The 23,965-nt window shown below is 40.4% G+C and overlaps 1 protein-coding gene across 4 annotated transcripts in view; it reads right to left on the reverse strand.

Moving 5' to 3' along the window:
* The window catches only part of ntrk3b (neurotrophic tyrosine kinase, receptor, type 3b), a 216,016-nt gene that overhangs the window by 80,638 nt on the left and 111,413 nt on the right, over nt 1-23,965 (reverse strand). For 3 of the 4 annotated variants that reach the window (XM_039613117.1, XM_039613122.1, XM_031746541.2), the window contains 4 exons: nt 20,766-21,065; nt 20,168-20,182; nt 17,353-17,396; nt 14,987-15,089 (listed from right to left, as the gene is read on the reverse strand). In XM_039613117.1, the coding sequence (XP_039469051.1) occupies nt 14,987-15,089; nt 17,353-17,396; nt 20,168-20,182; nt 20,766-21,065 (462 nt within the window). The remainder of the gene's footprint in view (nt 1-14,986; nt 15,090-17,352; nt 17,397-20,167; nt 20,183-20,765; nt 21,066-23,965) is intronic. The other variant, XM_039613129.1, reaches the window with a different exon arrangement.

Consider the following 23,965-nt stretch of genomic DNA (forward strand, 5'->3'; position numbering starts at 1 on the left):
AGAAGTTCTCTTACAAAGCAAGACGCATTATTGCAGTAATGACAACAAATGGATATGAACAGACAGCCACACAATGTCTGCTACACAAAAGATTACAATTACCAGTCACTCATTATTTAAACATAACACTTAATGTGTGTGTGTGTGTGTGTGTGTGTGTGTGTGTGTGTGTGTGTGTGTGTGTGTGTGTGTGTGTGTGTGCGCGCGCACACACACATTTGGTCTCATTTGTTGCACAGTGGATTTTATTATCTCACTCCCATAGCCTCTCTTGCTAGCAGTGTCACCATTACCAACGTGTGTTGCTGCCCATAGAGTGTTGATAAGTTAGGTCAGTAAAAAGAAATGGCCTCCAGAGTTAGAGGTCAATTGTCTGTGACAATTTCTTTTTTGTTTTTTATGGGGGTCCTCAGAGAAGAATTGAAAAGTGTCCTGTTCCTGCAGACTCACACGTCATATGGACTATCATCTACAGCAGGGGTGGGCAATTCCAGGCCCCGAGGGCCGGTGTCCCTGCAGGTTTTAGAGCTCACCTTGGGTCAACACACCTGAATCACATGATTAGTTCGTTACCAGGCCTCTGGAGAACATCAGGACATGTTGAGGAGCTAATTTAGCCATTTAAATCAGCTGTGTTGGTTCAAGGACACATGTAAAACCTGCAGGGACACCGGCCCTCGGTGCCCACCCCTGATCTACAGGTTGATGTATCTGTCAATGAATAGTATTTTTATGAATGATTAGCAGCCTCTCTTTTGTTTTGGTGCACTTGTGTGTGTGTGTGCACAAGCATGTGCACATTTGTAAAGTATGCCTGTGATTTTTATTATAATAAATATAATAATTTTTATTTTTAAATTTTGTTTTTCTTTCACCATTAACCTGTATTTTGTTACTAAGTGTTGTACACAAATTTACCTTGCTGGAAAACCAAGAAGGACGTCCTTCACCCAAAAACAATGTCCAGCACATGCTGTTGTTACATCACTGGATTACCTTTATTTTGGAACTTTTTTCAATCAATACAAGTTATCGAGAAAAGACGGCCAGCTCGCCTTTTACTGTAACTCGTAATTTTTCATTCTTTTGTAAAGCAAAACGCTTTAACCTCATACACAGTTAGTTCTTCTACCGTCATATGGCTGAAAAAGAGGAGGAAACATGATATTTATGGAACAATTCCTGTTGGGGATCAATCTAAATTGGTGCAGCAATTCAGAAAGCCTTCTTCTATTCCTACAGCTGTATTCTGCAATACTCTGACATTTTAAAAATGCTATATTAAGCTATTGTTAAACTCAGAAGAACCGAAGACAGCCTTCTGAACTATTGATGGCAAAGACTTAAAAGGGAAGAAGCTTCCAAACACCCAATGAAAGCACATTCAACGAGACCACTCTGCAAGCCTTGCCTTTTACTGGGGGTTATAATGCATGGCACAGCAAAGCAGTGACCATCTCCACAGAAAGACATCATAAGGACATGAGGCACTTAGCTATTAGAAGTCTAGTGCTGAAAATCCAAAATAAATAACCCTGCAAAAAATAGAAATCCTATTTGTATGAGGAACAGCATTTCCGCGGCAACAACCCCGGGCTGCCCTGGCACTCAATATCCACAGAACCACAGCCAAACTCCTTGGGAAGGCTCTCATGCAACTTTTAAATGAAATAAATAAATAAACAGCTCTTTTTTGTGTTTTTCATTTTCCATTCAAGGTGCAAAAAGAACTAAAGGAGGACATGTGAGATCATGCTGTGGCTGAGAGGTGGCAGGCAGCATCCAATTCCTTTTAGGGTTTAACTAAAAGCTCTGGCAATCTGTGGCATGCATCAGCAGCAACAATATGACGGCAGAGATGACGGAGAGATTAACTTTACTTCCTAAAAATGTCCTTCTTTTCTAGGACGAGATGTATAAAAGGAAGAAAATGAGGGAAAGGAGCTCTTCCTGGTGGGTCTGTTGTTATTTTCTTAGCAGTCCCCATCTGTCGCATGTGTTCACAAGAATGAATTACAGCCAATTAGGATGACGGTGCTGTACCAACTGAGCAAAGGGTAAACACAGTTTGTGCAGCAGACACGCGGTTAGTGATCCGTTTCATTGTGTTTGGTAGATGATGCTGAGGTTTCTTTTTATATGTGACTTGATGTCTTAAATTTGAAAATGAAGATGGAAGATATGCACAGAAACTGTTCATATGGATTTAACACTGCTTATACTTGCCACTATAGTCAACTTGCCACAATATTTCCAATGCAACGCGTACAACAGACACAAAGAATAAATAAATAACAAAAAGATTGTCATTTCCATCTGACAGTATTGCTCTGTTTTAGGGTTGCTTTCTATCCTCTCTTTCACTTGGGTATCATATTGCAGGAAGAAGAGAAGCAAGACCTGAGCACAGAACAAAGCCAGCATAATTGACAACAGACGTGACAGTGATTTACTCAGAAGGAGCCTGAAATGATACGCTTGGGTAGAGGTAGGGGTGCAAAGTGGTTTGCAGATGTGCTGCAACTATGGACATGCTAAATCTACCTGTAAATAGTGATTTAGCAACTCAAATATGGAATTCCCCAGCTGGATGTGTAAAAGCCCTTCAGCTGCATCCAGAAGTTTATCAAAGTTGGTGTTGAGATCTGCTGGGAGTAGCATACATAAAGGTTAAAATTTAGGTTTAAATCATTTAAAATGTTTTAAACTTAAGGTTTAAGGTTTCTTTATTTTATACGCATAGGTAAATTTGCTTTACAGAAAAATGATAGCATTTGGGATCCTTTCACAAAACACACACGCCTATTTAAACTTGACAGACACATATTTGATAATTAGACAAGATGAATCAAATCAAAAAACAGTTCTTATTAAGTTTAGTGACAGCAGCAGGAACAAAGCTGTTTTATAACACTTTGTTCTGCATCTTGGAACTAGAAACCTCCATCCTGAGGGAAGAAGCTGAAATTGACCCCGTAGAGCACATGTGTCGAATTCCAGGCCTCGAGGGCCGGTGTCCTGCAGGTTTTAGATGTGTCCTTGATCCAACACAGCTGATTTAAATGGCTAAATTCCTCCTCAACATGTCTTGAAGTTCTGCAGAGGCCTGGTAATGAGCTAATCATTTGATTCAGGTATGCTGACCCAGGGTGAGGTCTAAAACCTGCAGGACACCGGCCCTCGAGGCCTGGAGTCCGACACCCCTGCCGTAGAGGATGGGAACCATAATTAAGAATGAATAAAGTCATCCGTTGTACCAGTTTAGAGTACAGGGAGGCTAAACAGGGCTGTGACTCACCTATCAGATGACTGGACCATCCCAGTATCTGATTCAGTGAGTTTTTCTCTGTGATAGAGGTCTGACCGAACCATGCCACTAAACAAAAAGATTCAATTCAATTCAATTCAATTCAATTCAATTCAATTCAATTCAATTCAATTTTAATTCAATTCAATTCAATTCAGTTCAATTCAATTTTATTTATATAGCGCCAAATCACAACAAAAGTCGCCTCAAGGCGCTTTATATTGTACAGTAGATAGCACAATAATAAATACAGAGAAAACCCAACAATCATATGACCCCCTATGAGCAAGCACTTTGGCGACAGTGGGAAGGAAAACCCTTTAACAGGAAGAAACCTCCGGCAGAACCAGGCTCAGGGAGGCGGCCATCTGCTGCGACCGGTTGGGGTGAAAGAAGGAAAACAGGATGAAAGACATGCTGTGGAAGAGAGACAGAGATTAATAACAGATATGATTCGATGCAGAGAGGTCTATTAGCACATAGTGAGTGAGAAAGGTGACTGGAAGGGAAAAACTCAATGCATCATGGGAATCCCCGGCAGCCTACGTCTATTGCAGCATAACTAAGGGAGGATTCAGGGTCACCTGGTCCAGCCCTAACTATATGCTTTAGCAAAAAGGAAAGTTTGAAGCCTAATCTTGAAAGTAGAGATAGTGTCTGTCTCCTGAATCCAAACTGGAAGCTGGTTCCACAGAAGAGGGGCCTGAAAACTGAAGGCTCTGCCTCCCATTCTACTTTTAAATACTCTAGGATAAAACAGAAGGACGGTCAGTGTGGGAAAGAAGGCAGAGAAGGCAGTAAAGGAGCTGGTGACCCTTTCTGAAGGGTTTGCAATTCTCATCAAAATTCAGTTTTTCATTGATTATGGTCCCAAGACATTTATATGATTGCACTTGCTCTATTTTCTGACCTTTAATTAAAGTGACTCCATGCCCATTCTGTTGGTTTCTAATATCAGCTCCCAACACTAAACATGAAATAAGCCAAGTTAAATAATTAATATTGAAAATCATTTTTCCAGAATTGTTTGTAAACATATTCATACAGCATACTCTCTCAAGGGTGTTTTTTTACTTTATAGTTCCATTAGTGATGAAAGCATGTGATACTTCAACAAATAACTCAGTAAATACCTACTTGTTAATGTAAGTTTGTTAATATATTTATATGATCACACATCGTCAGATTTTACTTGTGTATTAAAGTGATGAAACATTTGATCTCTCTATATAAAAGATTTTAATCTCTAAGTTTTTATCTGATGAGTAGCTGGCCATTAAATGGACTAAAGAAAAAAAAATCCCTTTGAAATTAAGAGAAGATTGAAACTACAAAGCAAATGCAGGAATAAAGTTTACTGGAGTAAATGTATGTAGCTACTTTGCAGTGCTGTTCATTAAATTTGAAAGAAAAATGGTCCATTTAAGTTCCTTTAATGTTCAGGAAGACAAGTACAGAACTTTTAATTGAAAGTTGTTTTCCTCACAGACACACAGAGTGTCTATCTGTCTTTAGACGGGCATGTCTCACTGCTTAGCAGCAGAGCTCAATCTGGTCACTGGAGGCCGAGTGAGGCAGTGATGCAGTAAATACTTCTGTGTGTGTGTGCGTGCGTGCGTGCGTGCGTGCGTGCGTGTGTGTGTGTGTGTGTGTGGGTTGATCATCCCCAGGCCTGGTTCAGGTAATGTAGCGGAGAGGAGGGTAAGTCACCCTGACACACACGTGTGGATCACAGAGGCTGGCAGGCCGCGGGGTACGGTTTGTGTGTGAATGTGTGTACTTCAGTGTCGGTGTGCACGTCAGTGAGTTCGCGGGCGTCTCTGTGATTTATGTACTTGTCTATCTGCCCATCTAAAAACCCTGAAAACTGTTTAGAGAGCGGACGGGCAAAAAGTCTGAAAAATGTCACAGGTTTAGTTCTCACAATGAGATAATGACTGAAATACTATCTGAACACTGTGAGTAGTAGTGCTAACTGAACAGATAAATTTGCTTACATGCGGAGACTGTTACTGACTGATTCAGAGGTAGCAAGCTGCCCGTTCCCACTAGTTATGCTTCATGTCACTTGGATGTCTTGTTTTTTTAAGCATTGATGGGACAGTCATTCGTTTAGGACATCATTTACAATTGCTTTATATTAACAGAGGTAGTTTATCCAGAAACTGTAGTATGTTGCTCGTCTTAAATGGCTGGCCTTGTGTTAATCATATAACTTTGAATGAAAGAGGACACTTACTGAAAACCAAAAATTCTGTGATTACCCTGCTTTTACTCTAGATCAGAGTCACTTTGTCAACTTATCAATGAACCTCTGGCTAAACAAATATCAGTAAACTGTGAGAAATCACAATTTCCAAGAGATTTATTGCTTGTTTTGTCTGAATGTCTGAACCCAAAACATTCATTTTGGAGACAGTTCAAAAAATCAATACGATCACACAAGCTTTAGAAAAGAGCAAATAATCTCATGCAACCAAAATAAAATATCTCTCAGAGTTTACCAAGCACATTTGACCTCAGAAGTCCAGCTCTTTTGACTGCTGTGATCTCTGTGTGTCATGTTCAGGCACGGCTGAAAATTTGAGGATAACTAGCATCTGGTGTGATCACTAACTGTGCCCAAGCACTGGATGCTTTCTTGACATCAGCTGCATGACCATAAATCACTGATAAATGCATATGGAAAATAGGCTAAAATTAAATACACACATGAAGTCTTCAGTGCAGTTGATGTTAGGAATATGCATGACTAGTCGACTAGACGTTCACATGCTGCTGCCTTTGCTACTTGGTGCCAGAAATGTACTGAATGCATTACTCTTCTCATATTAATGTACAACTGCATACATGTTCTGTGGATGCTGTTGCCAAGGTTAGGAAAACTCTGCAAACTAATCTGACACCGTGTGCATTTGCAACATTATAAACAGTGGAAAGTGAAGTACATTCGAGCATCACTTAAAACATTACTGACAGTTTTGTATAGTTCATAAAATACACACAAATATTAATTTGATTGTATTTTATGTTTAATTTCATCTATTTAAAGTCTCAGTTTTAAAAGATTTCAGTGGGTTTTCTGTCCTTTAGACGAGTCGACTAGTTTTTTTCTCTTGTTTAAGCAACTAGCAAATTAGTTGCCAGGAACATACGTTGTCATCACGATAAAGTGTGGGTGTAAGAGAGAGAGGAAGGAGTTAACACGCTCCTTAAAACAGAAAGAAGAGCAGCAGAGTAAAGTAAGGTGTGCAAACTGAAACATTAAGCTCAGCGTGACAGCATGCCAGCGGGGGAGTGAATTGGCGGGTCAGTCATGCTGATGTATGGTGTGACCTGGAATTCATCCAGTTTGTGGAGGTCAAATTAACACCATGATTTTTTTGAATATGCACGCTTCACAGATTCAGAAAAAACATTTCCTGACAGCCAACATCAGCAACATCCCATCCCCGACCACCCACACCACTGATCATTTTGATGTCTGGATATAACATCTGACAGTCACAATTCACACAACTATAGTTACATATTCAAGTCTCGTTTTAGTATCTATACCAAGTGGCACCTTCCATGGCTGGAGGCTGAAGCCAATGGTTGATGATTGCAATGATTGACAGCCATGATTGATGGTTAGCTCGCATGCTGCTCTCCCAAGCCTCTGTCTTGAACCTTTGCAGCTTCTGTGAAAGGAACAGGCAGTGACTTTCCCCACACACATAGCTCCACTATGTGTTTGTGGTTAGGGAGTTACATTAATAAGACCCTAACAGGATGCTGTCACAGTATAGTAAATTTAATTTACCTTCCTTGTTAGCGCTATTTATGCCACACCTATGTGAAGGCAATCATGGCTCGAGTAGTAGATCTAGCTGTCCACTAATTGCAGGATGTTCAACCCCTGTTCAAGCTCCAGCCTCACTATGTGCTGAAATGCACTTAGCCAAGAAACGGAAACCGAAGTTGCTCCTGATCACTTCAATCTAAGGTGGTGCTGCCAATACGCTGCAACTCTGGGCATCAAACCAGGTCCAGTGCAAACCAAAGGTTGTTATTTACATAGAAATTGCAACAGCCAAAATCAAGTCTCAATGTTTCTGATGACCACGACAAAGGGTCAGAGCAGTGTGAATTCATGGCTTCAAGGTTATTTTGTTGAATTATGGACAGAGAAAAGTCTACAAGTTCAGCAACATAAACTAGTACTGGTGCACGTACCTATAGTGTTTTTAAAGCTGCTGTGTTTCTAAAACTTCTTTGCTTTTTACTAAATGTGCAATATATCAGTAAAGAATCTGAATATTGTATTTTTTTTATTCAAAAGGTAAACTTTCAGATATTGTCTATTCCTCATCTATAAGGCAAATATTTTTGCTTTGGATGATTACAACTTAGAGCTAATAAAAATGTAAAGTTCAGAATCTCTGATTATTAGAATATTTCAAAAAGGATTTGCAGCACAGAAACTCTAGCTTCTTAAAAGTATTCATTTCACATAGTTAATACTTGACTGGGGCTTCTTTACTGGCAGTTACTGCATCAGTTGAAGGCAATCACATTCTGATACTCCTGATGTGTTGAAGCCCAGGTTGTGTTCATAGTGGTGTTTTGGATCACGTGTGTCTCATCTTCCTTTTGACAATACCTCATAGATTCTCTGTGGGGTTAAGGCCAGACGAGTTGCCTGGCCAGTCATGCACAGTAATAATATGGTGAGCAAACCATTAGGTAGTAGTTTTGGCGCGGTGGGCAGTTGCTAAGTCCTGCTGGAAAACCAAATCTGCATGAAACATTCAAATCTGCCTCTCCTGGGAGATGGCTCTGTTGACTCTGGGCTTGATAAAACACAGCGGACCCACCACCAACAACACCAGCAGATGGCATGGCACCTCAAATTGTCACAGACTAGAAACTTCAGACTGGACCTTAAGGACTAAGGATTGTGTATCTCTTCACTCTTCCTCCAAACTCTATTTATATCTTGGATACACTTTATGTATAATTAATAAAGAATAACTGAAGTCTACATGTTTCAACAAAATTACAATAATAATAATAACAATAATAATGAAGCTTTTCCTGATATTTAAATATACTAGATGCTGTAGTATGTTAAGTGTTAAATTGAGATGCCTAATTTCAAATGGACCTAATTGCTAAAAATAAAAGTTACTGTACAATAAAAACTAAGCATAAAGTGACTGTGTTGTATTAGAGGTGAAACAGGAAAAAAAAGATGGTTGTGAGTGGTAAACAAAACGAAAATCACTTTGTTCTATCGATATGACAAATAACAAAAAGGTGTATATAAAGCTATGTGAGTGCACTGTAGGTGATAAACTAAAAATAGCAGACCGAACAAGTTTCTCATAGTTTATTAAGAAACATCAGTCTCTGCAGTGCTGATGTATAAACACCTCACTCATCATTTGTCACTTTCCCCTGACATGTTTGTTCCTTCACTGTATATTTCCAATCAAATCTCTGTAGTGAAATGAGGCCAAAAATAGTGCCTGTATCATTTGCTCATTGTGTAAACACATAGCAACTGCCAGCAGCTATTGTGGATGAGCTCGGATATGTGCAGCAGAATGAGGCATTGATTCCCAAAGTCCGCCGGGACCCTCGGAATTGGCTTGAAACTATTTGATTTAGAAAATTCAGAACTGGATATGTTACTCTATTGTAATGACGACAAAAAATGTGAGTGAGAACACAAGGAGGAGCATATGAAGGCTATTCACAATAATGGATTTTTAGAATTTTTAAGCTTGTTAACGAATCCCCAACCGAGGTTTAACTACTGGGATCAATGTTAGATGCAAAAATATTTTTACTTGAGTTTAATTTGCAAAGTTTCATGGTTCTGCAGCCAGTTTAATAAGGCCAGTCTACTGCACTCCTCCTTTACGACTCACAAGGTTTTATTGAAAAGATAGGGAAGGTGACAAAATGATATACATTTTGTTGTATATTGGCTGCATTTCCAGCAGCAGGGGTGGGGTAATTCCCCCCAGAACATAAGAAAAGATGACAGGGGAGCTCAATACTTATTACTGACATGCTGAGTGTCTTTTTCTAAAGAAGCATTATTGATTCCCTGCTGACAAAAATCTGCGTGAAAGACACTTCAAAGCCCACTGGTGTGAGTCACAATTTGAAAGATGAGCCTGATGCTTAGGCTGCAAGATGTTTTAGCTGGGAGGTGAGTTGACAACATATTGATTAAAGCAACAGGTTATCTACAGTATGAGTAGATATGCGCGCACACACACACACACACACACACACACACACACACACACACAGTGGCGGTCCTAGCCTGTTTGGCGCCCTGGGCGAACACTCCCTCTGGCGCCCCCCCACACACACACACACACAAAACATGTTAAGGATTGTACATTAACATAAAACTGTTGTCACACACACATATAAGAGAGAGAGAGTATGCATAGTATGCAAACGGCTACCAAACAGCCATCATAATTCGTCATACAATGAGAACAGGACAAATCAACAATTGACAATGACTTATTAATATTAAAATCTGTAACATAATGTATTGTTTGGAGTTTAGTCCGTTACTGTTACTATTTTTACCATTTCTTCTTGGGGCAACTGTAACCCACATTATTTCCTTAGGGATTAATAAAGTATTCTGATTCTGATTGTTTCAGGATGACCTGCCATTATCCAATGACACATCTGTTTACCTGTCTCATTTGTTTGTTTCTTCTCTTCTTCTTTTCTCTTTTTTCTAAACTGAGCACCTGATGGCTTTGAACTTTTCTTGTCCATCTTCCATTGGTTTTAATTTTGCACTCCAGTATGAACACCCATCCCTCAACCCGAGGATCACCACAACATAACCTAATAGACCTACACCTTAGTTCACAGATTAACTTTGTCTAGGGTGTATTTCTGGGATTTCACACAACCCAGGATTCAAATCATGAATACATAATGGGCTTGGATTTACAACATTATGAATGAAATGTGCTCTCTTTGGAAGCAGCAGGTCTCCCTCCCCTTTCGACAGGTTATGTGTGAGACTTTAAATCATCAAACTGTAAATTATAAATTTTAAATTGTTATTGATCCCTTTACCCCGAGTCCTAAAGTGTATATTTATTTTCTTACTCTACTATATTTATTGTTCGTTTATTTGCACTGCTGTAACTGGAGCCTCGTCGTTTGTCTCTCTATATACTGGACTGTATATGTAGCGGAGATGACAATAAAGTTTACTTTGACTTCAGCAGCGCAGGCGCTTTCGAGGGCTCTCGCGCTCAGTTTTCGTGTATAGAATTTCGAAAAAACATCGGTGCAAATTATAAGTCTGTATCATAATGTCTGGTGTTTTCGTGTTTGTTGTTTTGTTTTTATTTTGTTTTATTTTGCGAGTTGGTTATTAGATGCTGCTCCAGCCAGCCAGAGAATCCCCGCCGCCCGCCCTCTCCTCCCTGTGCCGCAAGCAGCAGGCGCACCCGCAAACGGAGGGCGCCCTTACTCCCAGCAAATGGGCGATAGAAACCGATCGGTGCCTATGACATTCCCAATATGCGCTGGCTGCCGTCGGGGCAGCATGAGTACGAGCATTTTTTTTTTTTTTTTTGCCGATGCCCGTGATGCCGCCCCCCATCACGATGCCGCCCCCCATCACGATGCCGCCCCGGGCAACCGCCCGTGTCGCCCGTATCTAAAACCGCTACTGCACACACACACACACACACACACACACACACACACGTGTGTAAAGTATCTTTCATATAACCACGATTACAACCACATAAACCAAACAGCTGTGTATCAGTCAGAGCTATAAATGCAGGGCAGCCAGTGGACGGAGCTGGCGTTAAGCCTTGACATACCAGCAAATCAACTGACTGTGTCACAAACACACAGATACACATACTCCAAACACATAAAAAGGAAAAAAATAAACTTTTTATTGGATGCCCAGAAACGGTCAGTGATCAAACTCCAACTACCAAAAGAGCCACAGTGATTTAGTGGAGCTAAAATCCATTATGGCTCCATCCAAAGGTAATGACTTCTTCAAGCCTTCCAGCTGATTCTTCAGAACAAGTGTGGGAGGGGAAAATACACACAATGTGGTCACATCAGGGGCTTTAGTACAGAACAGCATGAAGTCTTGAAAGAGTCCACACTCACATCACCTATCTTTAAGTCGTACGTATAGCCTGACTCATTCACACACCGACAGTGGAGACGGTAGTATCTCTTATTTCCACTGAACTACATCAACGTTGCGTATATTTATGTTGGAGTTATAGTGAATGCTCAAATTAACTGTGGAAAAAAATGCAGGTGGCAAAATGCTTTTTTTCTCCTGCCTTTAATGATGTCAAAAAAGGCCTTAAGCCTTAATATGTTCATCTCAGACACACAGCTCTAGATGTGAGCACAGCAGAATAATGCACTGCTATTTTATCAAAAGCTTTTTTTTCCCCAGATATTTCAATGTTTTTTCCTCACTCCCTGACTGTAACAAAATAAATATGCACAATTTTGCTATTGCATTCACACTCATGACCTTGAATGTTTTTGTTGCTGAAGCACATCATCAAACTCACCTGCTGAACCCTGAAGTCCTCATCAATACACTGCATAGTTAAGCTGATGAGAGACACTCGGCTGGCATTGCTATGTCACTTGTAATGTTCATGAGCTTTTGTCAGTTTTACAGCTTTGTTAGTCCTCTTTCTGTGACGTGTTGATGACTGGGAATCTCTAAAGTCTCCATTATGGCTCCAATATGCTGACAAGGCAACAGAATCCTGAATCATCTACAAATGACAACTGTTACTGGCACTGTGGAAAAGCAGACAGTGGGTTGGGCAGTGGGTTGTCTCTAGACATTTTCTCTTATCTCTGCAGTATTGGCTGCAAAGCTGGTTACTACTGTTTCATTGCACGTCTGCTGTGTTTTCAGATATCTTACATATATATACACACATACACATATTTCCACAATACTGCTCCTTGTCCACCTACCTGCCCAGCCAGGAACAGGTTAATGTTTTAAAGTGAAACTAAAGTAAATGCAAGAACAAACAAATGAGCGCAGTACAGCACAGGACCACATACAGGAACTGAGATCTACACATCCTTACATGGTGCTGACATTTATGCAAGAGACTAGTATATTTCAGTAATGCTAATGGTTCAACTTGGTGATTTGCTCAAGCTTCAAAGTGCTCATTTTTCCCGCACTATTACAGTCATTTATAAAACTATTTGTTATCTTGAATGAGGCAGCTAAACTCAAATTACTCTAGGAAACATTCTGACAAGAGAAAAATCTATGAGAAATGCTTTTCATGTGTCTGAACAGAAATTGTTGAGAAATGTGTCTTGGAGCAAAGCGGGCAATCTTAACATACGGCATGAAGCAGTAAGTGTTGATGGAGAATTGCATGGCACTTAGTGATTTAAAGAAAAAAAAAACCCTGAGCAGAAGTCTGTACCTTCCCATCAAGAATTACCTTTCCGCTTCTCCTTGGAAAGGACTAAAACTGAATTTGAGCAACCTTTTGCAAAGAGTTGAGCATCGAGACACGCTAACCTCTAAGTGTTGACAACAACGTGAAGCACTGCCTCTCCTTTTAATAGATAGTAGGTATAAAATAAAGGTAACATTGTAAACCAGATCTCTAGCAGTGAGTTCTCCACTCAGATTTATATTGATTTTCTGATGCTGCATATATTAAGTTGTGAATCAAATAAAAATGACAATAGCAACTCATAGTTGGGGGCGTAAATAAATATCACACAGGTCTGCTGGGTGTAAAATACATTTCCACCTACTGAATAAAGACATGAGAAAGTTATAGTAAAGCAGACGCTTCTTTAACAAGCAGCTGTAGCATCAATGAAATCTTATCTCTTATGGACAAATGCAGAAGGTCCAACTGCTGTTATGCTGCATAAAAAAAGAATTGCTTTTGCTTTTATTCCATAAACATGTTTGTTAGCAAAGCTAAAAATAAAAATAAAAAGTCCCTATGACATTACAAACATGTCTATAAAGCCTCATTAACTCTGAGACTCATCCTTGATTAGAGCCAGCTTTAGGCCAATGCAATAATTGCCATCCTCAAAATAATTGCAGCAGAGAGTTCTTTACCGTGGTAAGTAACGAACTCTAATCCTGTAAAGTGCTTAATTAAAAGGTGGAAGTGGCTAATGCTACTTACACTATACACTGTACTTACAGTACGTATGAAGAACATGCATGGTCTGAGGTGCGGGTCATGATCATATGTAATTAGAAAATATTTGGATTAAAGAAGGAAAAGGGACAAGTGTTAGAAGCTGACAGAAACGAAAAAAATCTGGATATGGAATGTGCACACCTTGTCATAAAGTGACTCAGGAATTGTGTCTGTTCTGAGTCATACACAAAAATCACCCACCACAAACCACCAAACACATGCAAATGCTCAGCCCATAAACTGGTCAGGAGATGTGGTTGGCTCCTGGGCAGGTCAACGCTTGAACCTGGACCAGCGGGACCTGAGCCACTGCCGCCCCCTCCTCTCCTCTCTGAACTGCTCTATACACCTTGATCATCACTAAGGCGCCTTTTTCCTCTTCTACGACGCCAACGCTGAAGAGATAAGCAAACCTGGAGCTGAACCAAAGTGAAAGCTCAGCATGCACAAAAGCCACATTAATCCTATTGAATTCCTCATCATGATCGACAGCCCCAAGTCCATTAATTAATTCATGAGCCCTTCTGTGATCGCCCTACATAGCAGGCAGCGAATATACAGACGGGTCTCAAATTATGGGAAAAACTCGAATGCTTGAGCCCTATGGTGGTTTCCGTGGGGGCATTTTGGTTCCATGCCTTGGGCCCACTTGTCTTGTTAGAAGGAAGGGTCATTACAAAGTTGTTCAGGGTGATGAAACATTTCTATTCTAATGGGAGAGGTCTTTTCCAGGATGACAATGCTGTTGATGAAAATGATGTGGCTCATACGCTATAGCATTCCCTGTCACAAGACCTCAACCCAGCTGAACTCCTGTGGGAGATTCTGGGCCAGTGTGTTAGACGGCTCTCTCCACTACTGTCATCAAAACACTAAATGAGAGGATATCCTTTTAGAAGAACTATGTTCAGTCCGTCCAGTATAGTCCTGAAGGCTCAATCACGAGAAGCACTGAAGCTGTTCTGGCAACACTTTATTAAGACGATTCATGTTCGTTTTTGTTTTTTTAAATTTTTTACCTATTTGTATAAGGCCTGTGCACAGTATCACGATGACAAGTGTACTCTCCTCTAGCACAGATATTGATTTGTCTTTATGTGCAGATATTTATAGATAGCATGTATGCATGTTGCATACAGTAACACAAAACAATCACAAAGACCATTTATATCCGATTCCAAAGGGACAAAAAAGCATTATTGTTCTAAATGAGTTCTCTTGAGGATATGACTAAAGAGCAGCAGTGGTTCAGTAAACATGCAGTAAAAAGTAGGACTTCTACAGTAACCGCACATGTACATTTTCTAGCGAACAAACGTACTGAAGAGAAGATTAGCTGGGGGAATGGATTCTGCACAATGATGCAATTGCCAGAAAGGCGAAAAACAAAGCTAACTGTCTGCCTGACGATCTGCTTGTCTGACTATCTGTGTAGACTTACCTTTCATACCGAATTTGGAGCGCCGGCCGTATTTGTTGATGAGAACAAAAAGGACTAGGAGGAGGACGCAAGCAAAGCCCGCCAAACCCACAGCAATGGAAACCTGCAGAAATGAGATGCTGTGTCAGATTCACGCAGCCATCAGAGGAATGTGTTCACATCATAATCCTTTCCAAATTTCTGATCACCTTAAACAGAGTTTAAGGGACTAAATTTTGACAACTGCTTTCTCGTAGATTACACCAGTGTGGAAGAAAGTTAAAATCTGTCTTGTTTGTGATGTGTTCTGGTTGACAGAATGTAATTTAAATATGATTCTCATCTACAGCCAGACTTACTGTATGATGTGACTCTAAGTGACTGCTGCTGCTTATCCTCCTCCACAAACCCTGCTATTTTTGATTTAAACTGAATAAACCAGGATGTTTAAAAATACAGCACACAACTTCTTTTTATGGGTTTATCGTCACCTACAGGTGATGATGATAAGAACCACACACAATATTTGATTTTTGCTGCTATGGATCTATCATTTTAAAAAAAGTAATTGTTTGATGATTCCATTTTGTATTTTGCAGTGAAAATCTGACATTACTCAGTTACAGTTTACAGTCTGGTTAAGCAATTTAACTCAAGGTCAATTCATCCATGTTTATTCATATTATGCCATTTAAACAGAACTAGAATTTTTGAAACTTAATCATTTTAATATGTTAATTAAGATACTGTAGTTTTTGTATGGCAAATTCAATATTTAGGTAGCCCAGCACTGTTATCTGTAGTCAAAATAATCCCACAAAGAGTTGTGTTGAATGCTCTAAACTCCAGTATAACGTTATTAGGTAGATAAAAGGTATATAACTACACTGACACAGAACCAAAATAAAACTCCTGTTACATTGCATATAATTATGTATTTATATGAACACTGTCGGATAATTTAAGTACTGAAAACTGTGCGCCAACGTGCAACACCCATTGGCTATGAAACCTCCATTTCATCCCTTTGGCCAGAAGTGACCATATGAGGTGAGAGTGATATGATGAACTATCACCCAGTATGGGTAAGCTTGGTAGCCTGGTGCATCCATAGTATTTCTGGGTACGTCACACTGATACATGCTAATTAGTACATATTAATATGCAAAGAGAATGTTGTAATTTCACTCATCAAAACTGGAGCATAGACTGGCTTTTAGTACAATTAACTGTGTACCAAGTCATTGTGTCTGTCAGATAACAATATGCAATAAAAATACTGGTAAAGGGAGCAACGCCACAAACACTAGCGGAGGCGCTGCCTATACCTGTCACTCAAAGTAGCCTAATCATCAATATGCAAAACATCAAGCTTTAATGAAAATTAATAAAAAGAATAATAATGATAATAATATCAATAAAAAAATATTACTAAAACGTAAAAGGGCGAGCTATAACAAATTTCACCCCCATGTAGTTGTTATGACAGAAGAAACAATCTACAGTGACCAAAACTGTTGACTGTTATAAAGTTGTAGGAACTGCAATTTCCCAGACTTTTGTCTTGTATTTATATTTAAGGAAAGAGCAACTTAAGCGAGTAGAGCAAAAAAAAGTTCTGAGGGTATTTCTATGGATGGTATGTTTTTTTAACAGCCCCAGTAGTACAGCTTCAGCCTAATAACTGTAACATTAAGTCTATAGCTAGGGACCAAATATTTTTCTAGTTTTATTAATTTACATTAAGCAAAAATTCTAAAACAGCATCAGTTGCAAATTTGGCAGCTAGCAGATGTAGCAGCAGAGACGCTGTAATGTTACTGCAGAGTTTTTTTGATTACAGATATTTCAGCTGGTCATTGCAGGAAAAGCATGGGCATAATTACCACTAACAGTGTGTCGCTTCCATTAGGATATGACAGGGAAGCATGGATGTACAAGTCCCGGAAACTTTCCACCTCAATAACAGCAGCCATTATTGATGTTATTGGAGTTTCTGCTAGCACATGTCAACATGTGTGCTATTAAAAAAGTCTATTAAAAGCACATTATTGAAATCCAGTGGAATAACTCACCAGCATTGGTTTCAGAAACTGTACAAAATTCCCACATTAAATAACATTTCAAAACAGCATCATCCACTGCAGGATACCATCATCAGCATCATTAAAGTCCAAACATATAACTCCGACTGTAACATTGTTTGCTGTGTTGTAGCCTTTGAAGCTCAGCGCTGCATGTCAAGGCAAGCAAACAGCCCTGCAAGGGGTCTTTGACAAATAAAAAGTAGTTTATGCTTGTGTTGAAACACACATCAGCTTTCTGCTGAGACCGGGGGCCCCATCTTTAGCAGCTGTTTCATTAACATCATTAAGGAGAAAACTCACCCCAAATGTATCTTCATCTGGTGGTCCTGAATGTGGTGGTGTAACTGCAACACAGAAGCACAAAAGCTGGCATCAGTGGCTGTGGCAGGAAAAAACACTTTAATGACTGCAGTTTACTGCAGCAGTCATTTTAAAGTAAATATGTATAGGGATTTTTTTTTTAAATTCATACTGTGTATTCTCAGGAAAAAAAATACTAAACACAGCAGATACAAAAGAATAAGCAGGGTTTTTTTTAATCTGCAGTGGTGTTATTCCACTGCATGAACCTGTTTATGCACCCGTTATCACACTAAATAGGCGAAACATTTACACGGGTTAAAGCACAGCCTAACAGACTCGAATTAGGTGACCTGATGTGCTCTCTAGTATATATAATTGAGAGCATATTTTCAGTATCTCCATGAAGCCAAATGGTGTGATTAATGTTTTCAGATGGGTCTCACTGCCAGCTGAAAATATCCATTTGCAGTTTTCTCATTTGTGTGTGTGTTTAACATAAACTGCTGGAAATAAATAGTGTACAAATGTTGTGCCTCAAAACATAAACAGAGTTTGCCCTCCTTTTAGAAGCATTTTGACACAAGCATGAAGAGCGTCGCCTTCACTTGTTTGATCCACCAAACAAGTGAAGGCTAGAGACAATGTCGGCGACCAGAGTGTGTGTGGGTTTTTTTTTAATATGGATTTTGTGGCTGAAAAAAGGCGTTGAGTTAAAAGTCTGCACAGGCACAAATGCATATTCAAATCTGACACCTGTCACAAGTTTCCTACCAAAGCCTGAAATTTGCTATCCAGTCAGACTCAAGTCTCACATGAAAGTAACAAAAAAGACATTGTGGAGTTTTTAGAACAGTTGAACAAAGACATGGTCATGCTTGCACATACGAAAGAATAATTACAACAAGCTGCTTAGCAATTATACACAATTATACAAGCAGAAAAAAAATTAAAAGAAGGTAACACAATATTGACTGACAAATATTAAATCAGATAAAATGAAATCGGCTGAAAAAGGCACAAAAAATTATATAGCCACACAGGACTTCAATTTTCTGTTGTACTCAGCTCAAGCTGCAGGAATCCGCGGTCTGCAGGACTAATTTCTTCATGTTCAAATACTAGATGTTGCACCTACACACACAAGAGTTTGGCATACAGGGGAGTGTCATGAGACAGAGCCATGAAATGAAATGAACTTGTGCTCTAGTCTGAGGCTTCCAGCCAGGACATCAGAGAGTAATTGTGGGCAAATTAATGGCCACATGGTAGACTGGCTGCTACTGGCTCAGACACACTGAAGTGCGAGTGTGTGTGTCCTAACTACCATCTCCCTCCAAGCCTTCATCCCTCTCTCCTCTCTTCCCTCTGCCCTCCTCTCTCCTCATCACTGTTAGTATCAGCCAGCCTGTCAGTCCCTCTTGTATGGCTGAACTCCCTCGCGCTCTGCTGCCATAATGTTTCACACTCTAAACACCTCTCCCTCACCTGCCTCACTCCCAGAAGCTGCGTGACTATGTGCATGTATAGCAACGTGATGTCGCCGCCTGCCTCATGCAGCTCGCCACAGGGTCAGCATCCATCCGTCTCCATCTCTGGCCATGCTGCAGCTTTATAATACATGCCTGATTAGAAAGAATGTCCTCATATGGAGATGGAAGAAGATTCTGATGAAGGTCAGAGATCAGGCGAGCCCACTTTGTTTAACAGTGAGACGGCCACAACAGCCTGAGGCCAGACAGCACATTGCACACCGGAGATTTATGATGCAGCGAGAGTGGGCCGAAGCCATTGTTCCAGCAATATGACTGCATTTACACTACACTGCTTCCCAAACAATCGCACATCAACAGCTAACAGGGTTGGAAATTCACCTGCTTACACTGTTGCTGGTTATTTTTTAAAAACAGAATTATCTATAAGACAATCCTGGGCTTTTTTCTTTTTTTGCACTTACTGATGTGTGTCTATTTCAAATGTTTTTATTGTTATTTTCTGGTTTTCATGCAGCTTCTCAACCCCAAACTGTTTTCTACTATGAGAGGAAATGTCTAGAACAGGGTTGTCAAACACAAGGCTTGTGGACCAGAATCTCCCTGGAAGAGACTCCAATCTGGTCCACTGGACGGCTTTGAAAAATGTGAAGGGGGGCATAGATTTTGGACTTGGATTAGATTTTGGAGTGTATTTTCATAGGTTTTGCGGGATTTCCTACTCATAAAGTGGTAAATCTGGCCCCAATGAGCAGAAAAACTCACTATGACAGTGCATGTAATGTTTGTGAATGTAGGACGAAACCAAAGCTTCTTTTGAAATATCAAATTTCCTGCAATAAAAAAGGCAGAGAAGTGTCTGCTGAAATTTGATGGCATGAACCACTGAGAGATAGCTGTCCTGGTTTAGAGACCCAACTAACAGTAACATAAGACATGGGTGTGTAAAGAATCACATATTTGTTTAGTGTATAGAGTTATCATTAACCATGTAAAATGTAATTGGATCTTTTTTGACTGGGGGCCATGATTTAATGCCAACTGACATTAACAACACAATCAGAAAACTGAGTAGCAACACAAAGTGAACAAATTTCTCCACTGTTACCGAGTCAATTGTGCTTGTCAAACACAAGTAGTGTGTGTGTGTGTGTGTGTGTGTGTGTGTGTGTGTGTGTGTGTGTGTGTGTGTGTGTGTGTGTGTGTGTGTGTGTGTGTGTGTGTGTGTGTGTGTGTGTGTGCACATTTACCAAACAAACAGGAAAAAAAACAAAGCTGAACAAAAATTTGGCAGGCTTACATTTGAAAATAGACACACTCACCTTCTTCCACCGGGTCTGCAAAAGAGAAGACAGAAAAAGTCACGCTATGTCAATAAATTGACACAAGGTATTAACCTTGCAATATTGACCATAGGGAGAAATTTGCCAGTCTTTGTGGGTTTATTCCCCCTCCCTGTGAACTCAGCATGAACTGCAAGTGAACAATCTACCTGACTGAACTGTGGATGAACCCTGGCGGCTGTAAAACCAGCAGGGATCAACTGTGCAACCTGTGCCCTGTGAAGGAAGATTTTAATAAAAAGTAAATGCTCCCGACAGAATTTCCAACAGCGACGCAACCTGTGAGTCATACAACAGGTAGTTAAAAAAGAAAAGCAATCCAACCGTGATGCTCACTCCCAAAAAGTGGGCCGAGCCAGCTCTTATGGGAATCAGAGAGTTACTTGGCAGCATTTTCTTCTTTCCTTTTTGATTCTTATTTAAATGCAGAGGAATGAAGAAAGGCAATGCACAAACACTGAGCGCTAGCATCATTTGTATAAAGGCCTTTTTCCCATGCGTTCACTATCAGTGCTGCCAAATGCACATCACTTGCCACCTAGAACGAAATGTCTATAAAAAGTTGTTATCCATTCACCTGGCTCATCAGGGTTCTCGAGGAAGTGACCATACACCGTCTTGGTGACCGTTCCCAGAGCGTTGCTGGCCTCCAGGGTATAGTTGCCATTGTTGATGTGAGTTGGGTTCTGGAAGGTCAGACAGCCCTCGAGATAGTCCTGGTAGAAGCCCATTTCGGTCCGGATGTAGTCATTTTTTATAATTTCCTTCTGTTTGTGGAACCAGCGCAGCTGGGGTTGGGGGTAACCCCGAACCGTGAATTCAATGCAGGTATCAAGCCGCTGCTCAGGCTCAGCCAGGCTCAGGATGACTGGAGGAACTGCAGTGAGAAAGGAGACATTTGAAACAGTGAACGCATACCTACACACATTCACACATGAAGGAGCAGATCAAAAGTCCTCTTTTGCTTATTAAAATCCTCATCAGTGTGCGTGTTTGGTGTTTGACATAATACAAGCCCTATGTGCTGAGAAATGTCCACAGCCCTTGGGGTGGTGAAAACCTTTCCTAATTCTCTGAATAACCTTAAAAAAATACAGCAGCATAGCAAACACAGCAGGCTTGTTCTTGGAACAATGACATTTAGCAGGCAGGTTTCTTGCCTGGGAGTGGCAATGAGCCTTTTACTGGGTGCTGCATGTTGCAGAAGTACATTGGATTGGGTGAAGAAGGAAATAGATACAAGGTCTCTTCAGGCTTGAAATAAACTGAAAAATCTCCTCTGCGTAAAGAAGCACAGAGCTCTTCTTTCCTGACATGCAGCAACACGCCTCTGAATCAACAATGCCGCCAAGCTGAGAAGCACTTTGTCACTTTAATATCATCAGATACATTTCATAAACAATTCATCCACTGATTCGTCTACGTAATGAGTGACTTTTGCTACTACAGAATTAAAAGGAAATATTTGGCAGTCAGTATTACCTGGCAGTGCCTCTCTGTCACCTCCACCGCTCATACGCACACACATTCGTGATATCATTGATAAACCTATTTATTCAACTAGATCAGGGTTGCAGGTATGATTTAACACGGTCATTCAGCCTCACCAGTGAGTCTCCACCTGCAGTTTCACAACCGAAAGTGAGCGGTTTGTCACTGCTGATCAAAGAAAGTGATTGCAAAAGAGAGCTGCTTGTCAGATTGTCAACATGTTCCAGAAATTCCCTACCCTGACACTCTCCTAGTGTCAGAGATAGAAGGCTACAAGAATTGACGCTAAGACGGTCAATCTGGCTTTCACACCCACTTCATGCCTTGACTGGCCAGCTGTGTGAAGGTGAGAAAGTAGGCATGGGTTTAAACTTTTCTCTCTTTCTTATTTCTTACACAATTATTTCTGCTATTTTTCATGTGAAACACTGAGGTCAACACTATGGATCCGTTCCAAGAGAGACTGTGTCTTATCTATATCCACGTAGTAATACTGAGTCTGCATCTCTGTGATGGTTGGCCATCCAGTGATGATTTTGGAAGAGCTAAAAACGCATTTGAGCGTAACACAGCTGTAATTGTAAACACTGCAATCATGCTTAATTATTAGCAGTAATACACTGTGACTAATTAATTTGAAATGCCTGCCAGATAAGCTGATAATAAAAGTTACTGTCACTTTCAGCTCTGTCACTGATAGCTCATGTTTTCAATCCAAATGATCGCCCTTTAAAGACTTGAACAAACTATTTATTGGTGTGTGAAAGCCGTCATTTCAAAAATTGCTTTGGTGACAGACAATAGTGACAATGAAGTCATTCAATTGAACTAAAGGCTACGGCTTGTGTATGTGTGAACGGGATGGTGTGGGGGCGTGTGCAGAGCTGTGATTTTGAGTGCAGCAAGAAAAGAGAACAGATGACAGTAAAGAAACACAGAGGAGGAGGAGGAGGAAGGAGTGAGGGTGTCTATAGAACTATACAGCCTAGAGAGAGAAAAAAAAAACAGACAGAGAGGAAGAAAAAGAAATTTTCTTGTTGATGGACAGTTAGGGACTGATCCATTTTCCCCTCAGCTCGGCTGTCAGCCCAGTCTCGGTCAATACAATACAAGTCATTACTGTGCTACATACCAGTCTATAACTACATGGTGTCCTCGTGGCGCTCGTACAGATGACAAGCTTTGATAACTACATGCGTTTGATCGGCAAGAACACTGAATACAAGGCTAGTTGTAATGTTATCTAGTGGTAACACTGGTGGTGTATTTCAAATGCCATGTTCCAGCCAAACTACAGATAGGACATCGTGGCTGGCGGTGACAGGGGAGGCAACAGCTTCATGGGACAGATATTGCTTCATAATCCCTCTGGGCTAAAGCCCCTTGTGATTAAGTTTAACCTGTTAGAAGCAGCACCTGTACATGTAGAGTCACAGCAGGGATTCAATCACATAATTTCCCCATTAATTATCCTTAATTAGAGATTACGCCCTGCTCTACCTGTACAGCTAATGAGGGAGCAGAGCTACTAATCCAGGTGTAAATTAGTGCCATACTCTTAATAGAGAGCTACACTTTGGCTACGGCACTGAAGGAGGAAAACATGTGAGTCCACGCTGCTGTAGAGCAGCTATTGTTCCACACAGCAAAAGAACAATGTGCCTGCAGAATTTGCATTGTGTTTAATTACGGTTTCACTAAAATAGGGAACTCATCTTTGAATGCAGAGAATGTCACTTGACGGCTGGTAATTTCGCTGTCAATCAGATTACTCCCTAATCAGAGAAGCAGTTTAAGCTATTTTATGACATTTCCAGAGACAATAGGCTGCACAGGGGAGGAAATGTAATTACCATCAGAGCATGTGGTGAAAAATTAATAAGTTAATTTGCAGCACCAGCAGAGTGTCAACAGGAGAAAAAAAAAAAAGCCTGGGGATGTACATCCATAGACTGTCCATGTGGAGGAAGCCCTGAAGACTACATGGTACAAAGTCAATCTGTCATTCTAGCATGGTCCTTAGCAAGCTCTGCTCCAGTAGGGAGTGTTTGAATTGGTGACAAATCTCCCCTGTCCTGTAGCATGATGCATCGCAAACAGCTACAATAGATTGAGTTCTACAAGAGGAGGCTTGCTACAAAGAGAAGAATGTCAGGCACCTTTTGATTAATACTGGCTTTGAATACACTCTGTCCCAAATCTGCCCAGGGCCAATCCACTGGGTAAACTTATGTAAGAGCTCAAGTATATACTGTAACTCATGGTTGGGATATTAGAAATACGTTC

The sequence above is a fragment of the Oreochromis aureus genome, linkage group 1, assembly GCF_013358895.1.
Source record: "Oreochromis aureus strain Israel breed Guangdong linkage group 1, ZZ_aureus, whole genome shotgun sequence".
Taxonomy (NCBI): domain Eukaryota; kingdom Metazoa; phylum Chordata; class Actinopteri; order Cichliformes; family Cichlidae; genus Oreochromis; species Oreochromis aureus.